At 38.4% G+C, this 4,770-nt stretch overlaps 1 protein-coding gene across 1 annotated transcript; it reads left to right on the top strand.

Moving 5' to 3' along the window:
* Positions 1–615: 615 nt before the first annotated feature.
* Positions 616–4,047, top strand: LOC113075577 (beta-crystallin B1-like). The gene is made up of 6 exons (XM_026248255.1): positions 616–640; positions 1,365–1,468; positions 1,703–1,821; positions 1,912–2,044; positions 2,516–2,658; positions 3,817–4,047. Exons 1-6 carry the CDS (start codon positions 631–633, stop codon positions 3,986–3,988), a joined length of 681 nt encoding a protein of 226 aa, XP_026104040.1. The 5' UTR covers positions 616–630; the 3' UTR covers positions 3,989–4,047.
* Positions 4,048–4,770: the final 723 nt, after the last annotated feature.

Genomic DNA, 4,770 nt, shown 5'->3' with positions numbered 1-4,770 from the left:
AATTTCAGTGTACTGTTGAAGCAGGCTAATAATGTAGTTTTAAAATGATGAACTTCTACCACTAAATAAATTAAGCTTTTATGTAAAATATCATAGATCAAACGTAAGCCTTCACTTTGGTAACATTGCTGCTGGTATTTTTCCTTTGGTTTACTTTTATCAGGTTTCCTATACTTCATTTTACAAGTATTGCTGTAATGGCACTCAATATCTTGTATTTTTTGTCACCTTGTAAAAGCTTCAGAACCAGATGCCACATTGACAAAAGGTAAGCTTTTGAAAAAGACATCTTGGGTTTGAGAAATAAGTATACTTATACTTAAATATACTCTCTCTCTCTCTCTCTCTCTCTCTCTCTCTCTCTCTCTGTTTGATGATGGGGTCATTTCTTTTCTGTGTGTGGGTTGGTGAGCTCAGCAAGTTTGTTTCTGTGGGCCTAATACCCACATGCTGGGCGCCAGCCTATAAAAGGGACACGTTTGCTTTCAATACACACGCTGATTGAGACAGAGAGCGGCTACTGACTAACACACAGGTAAGAGACTGGGCTCAGTGAGCAAAAACAAAACTGGGAGAGAGCTGATCCCACGTTTAGTCTGGTTGCATAGTCTACAGCAAGGATCCCCCAGCATGGGCTTGTGTAAGAATATCTCGAACAGCTTTGACACATTAGTCACCGATAGAAGGCAATTAAAATGTAATCCTTTTGTGAGAATAGCACTTTATTCATCATCAGGGAGAACTGTAACCTTTTTGTCATAACAGAAAAAAATGAATACAGAAAAGCTGTGGATATGAAGAGAGACAGAAATAAATTATAGGTGGTGTGTTAAATAATGCAGTACCAAGTGATGCAGGTTTTTATTTATTTATTAAACACAGTCTACGATTTAAATTACTGTTAATTACTTGTTGGGGCGGGTGATATTTTAGTTAAAAAGGGCTGCTTGAAGCCTTGTGAGAATCTGGGGCTAGGTTAATTTAATATCTTACGCAAATAATTTGAAGAAGTTGCAAGAATTGTATCATCCAATAGTTCCTCAGTTTTCCATCAGATACCGTAAGGGTCTCATTCCATGTTTCACTTTGAATATTCAGCCATCATAATGTACCATTTTGTGATATATTTGTAAATTAGTCATCCCGGGCAAATTGTTACGTATGAGCATTGTACGTCTGTAACACTATTGTGTAAGTGTTTCAAAGTAAGTGGGGTGAGGAATTCATTCAAGGGCTATAAATGTACTCGATGATTTGTTGGAATGGGATTCATTACTTGCTTTGAGCACATCACTACATGTCTAACAATAGACATTTCCAGAAAGGAGGCTACGAGTTATTCACGTTTCTCTGCTCCCTTGTAGCCATCATGTCCACTGGTGGAGAGAAGTCCAAGCCTGCCTCCCAGCCTGATGGGAAGGCTGCTCAAACCCAGAAGAAAACTGAGATGGGCGTGGGGAACTACAGGGTATGTACAATATTTACTGATGCATAAAAGTTGCACTTGACGACTGACGAAAGGTGCACGATAACAAACAGCTATATGAAACTGAGTGTCAATTTAGTTTCCATAGAAATACATGTGGAAGTTGTATGCATGCTTTATTTTTACACCAAGCTAAACTAAAAACTGACAACTTTAATTGAGAGTTGCATAACAAGCAAAACTAATTTGATTTTCTTCTTGTTTTCCCTCTCTCAGATGTATGTGTATGATCAGGAGAACTTTCAGGGTCGCATGATCGAGATCTCCAACGAGTGCATGAACGTGTGTGAAATGGGCATGGACAGAGTGCGTTCCCTCCGCGTGGAGTGCGGCCCGTGAGTGTTCCCGTGATCCATTTGGGTGACTTACCAGTTGTGCATTTCAACAATTCTCCCATTTTCTCTGTGCTTCTTTCTTTTATTTAGTTGGGTGGGTTGGGAGCAGATGAACTTCTGTGGAGAGATGTACATCCTGGAGAAGGGCGAGTACCCCCGCTGGGACTGCTGGAGCAACTGCCACAGGAACGACTACCTGCTGTCCTTCAGACCAATCAAAATGGTATCCATCCCTTCTATTCATTATACACAATTCTGTTTTTTTTTTTTTTTTTATATTTTTTCGTTCCATTTTTAGCAAAATCACTCCAACATAAAGTCAGATAACGGTTCCCTAAGCCATGGTCCTCATTCAGAAAAATGAGTTTGTTTCCTGTTCCCAGCTACAGATAAACCGAAAAAGGAAAAAAAAAGTAATAATAATAATTATATATATATATATATATATATATATATATATATATATATATATATATATATATAATATTTTTTTTATACATATTCATGAATATATTTCATGTCACGGTAGCCTTGGTGTTTTTGAAGGCAATGTGAGTTTGAATCTAGCTCCCATAATTTCCTGTCCTATCTCACTCACTGATAAAAGTGGTCAAAGAATTTTATTTTTTTTAAATCTTATGCATTTATTAGTAAATATTATACCTTGATCTCCTCTTGTTTGTGCTCCTCACAGGACCCAGAAAAGCATAAGATCTGTCTGTACGAAGTTGGTGAATTCAAGGGGCGTAAGATGGAGATTATCGATGATGATGTTCCCAGTATGTACACCTTCGGCTTTACTGACCGCGTCGGCAGCATCATGGTCAGCTGTGGCACGTAAGTGGTCTCTCATCAAAGAAATCTGAGTAGAGTTTCTGAGTATCTGAAGTAAGAGCTCAACATAAAATATAGATCTGATAGGAGAGAATTTTGAAGTCTGTGATCTATAAGTCATACCCTCACTTCCTAAATCCACCGAGTTTAAAACAGAAATGTGTAGTTTTTCCATGTTAAAACACTTTCTTCTAGCTACCGAAAAGCGTATAAAATGTGGCACTATCAAGACATTGACATTTTTCGGGGGGATGGGCAACCCGTTCTCGTGGGAAAATGTAACTGTTTTGCCAGGTGCCAATTTAATATGGATTAATTCGTAATTCATAAGTGAATAAAAATAATACATACATTAAAATAAAAGTAATCATGAAAGACTTAAACTTAACCAGTACTGAGGGAAAAGCTAATTGTACGAAAGTGATTTGTCCATTTGTAATCTTCTAAACGTAAAATAGTTATGAATTACCAGGAGATTGTCTGTCTGACTAATGGCAGACTTTCTGGAAACCTGTTTGAAAACAGTCATTAATTTTGATCTTGCATTATACACTTCACTTTTAATTTCCATTATAGACACTCAAACTAAATAAGTTAACAGTATCAAAGCTTATAATATTTCAATCAACAAAATGTGGTATAAATCTGGCACTTTTAAAACATTGTTTTTTTGGCAAGACCAACCCAAACTCACAGAAAAAAAACATAACTGTTCTAAGAGGTGGTAATTTCATATAATCTTAATCACACAAAAATTTATGATTTCAGAAAAAAGTATGAATGTCCCCTAAACATTACTGACATTGTTGCATAAACAGATCATACAAATGATATAATTTGATTAAATTTTATAAATCGCGTAATTTATATGAATAAGCCACCAGTTTTCCAAAACATAAAACTGTTACGAATAACCGGCAGACTTTCTGGAAACCTGTTTGAAAACAGTCACTTTTGTCTTGCTTTTCACACTTCAGTGTTAATTTCAGTTTTAGTTACTCAACCGTATCAATGCTCTTAATATTTCAATAAAATAATTTCCAGTGTGGTACTTTTGACCCTACAGAACTGAAAAAGAGGCTCTTCTTTATTCTCAAATCTGTACTTGAGTTTTATCCATTCTCTATGTTTATTTGTCTTTCCTCTAATTTCTTGTCTTAGTTGGGTGGGCTACCAGTATCCTGGTTACCGTGGCAGCCAGTACCTGCTGGAGAAGGGCGACTACCGTCACTTTAATGAGTACGGCGCTCGCCATCCCCAGTTTCAGTCCGTCAGGCGCATCCGTGACATGCAGTGGCACCCAGACGGCTGCTACACTATGGCCACCAAGTGAGGGCTAGGGAGGATGAGAAAGAGAGGGAACAGGGGAGAGAGAAAGAGAGGAGGAGGAGATGATGAAGGAGGGGGAGGGGGGAGGGGCAAGAAGGAGAGGAGGAGCGCACCACCCGTATGAGTCATCCTGGGAAGGGAAAAGAGGGCCAGAGGGATGGAGGTCAGTCAGATAAAACGTCACAATAGAAATTTGGCTGCTGATAACAGATGAAAGAATGGCTTTTTCTTCCCAACCACTCTTCACCTCTTCTCCATCTTATTCTTTCTTCCCTCTTCCTCCCCTTCCTCATCCTCCATTTACTTTTCCCCCTGAGGAAATCAGTCCATCACAAAGAGCCTTAACTGATGCCTGACTTGTGGGGGTCAGGGATGATGATTGACAAGTGTGGGTTGGGGGGCGGGACAATGGGTGGCAGAGGGAAGGGTGTTTTGGCCTAAAGGCTGTGTAAAACCTCCACATCCTTTTAGAACAGTAATAAAAGCAACACCTGTGACCGTTGTTCCTTGTTATCACTGCTGATTATCTGTGTCCATGGCATTTTATTTTTAGTATTAATGTGTCTGGCCTCCCATATCATCAGATTCCCAAAAATTCAATCTACTATCTAACACCTTCAAGAGAGAGACACGGACCAAATGCTACATTAATTATGCATTAAAGCATCTGTAAAGGGTAGTATAATATAAAGTCCTTGGTCTTTGGAAATGAAAATTTTCATACTATGAAATCTGAAACTTATTGGAGCTAAGCGGCTAAGGTTGGTATATACTGATAAAAACAAG

Source organism: Carassius auratus, unplaced genomic scaffold (assembly GCF_003368295.1).
Source record: "Carassius auratus strain Wakin unplaced genomic scaffold, ASM336829v1 scaf_tig00017198, whole genome shotgun sequence".
Taxonomy (NCBI): domain Eukaryota; kingdom Metazoa; phylum Chordata; class Actinopteri; order Cypriniformes; family Cyprinidae; genus Carassius; species Carassius auratus.
Note: the sequence above shows the minus strand (reverse complement) of the source record. Positions and strands in the feature narration are given on the sequence as shown.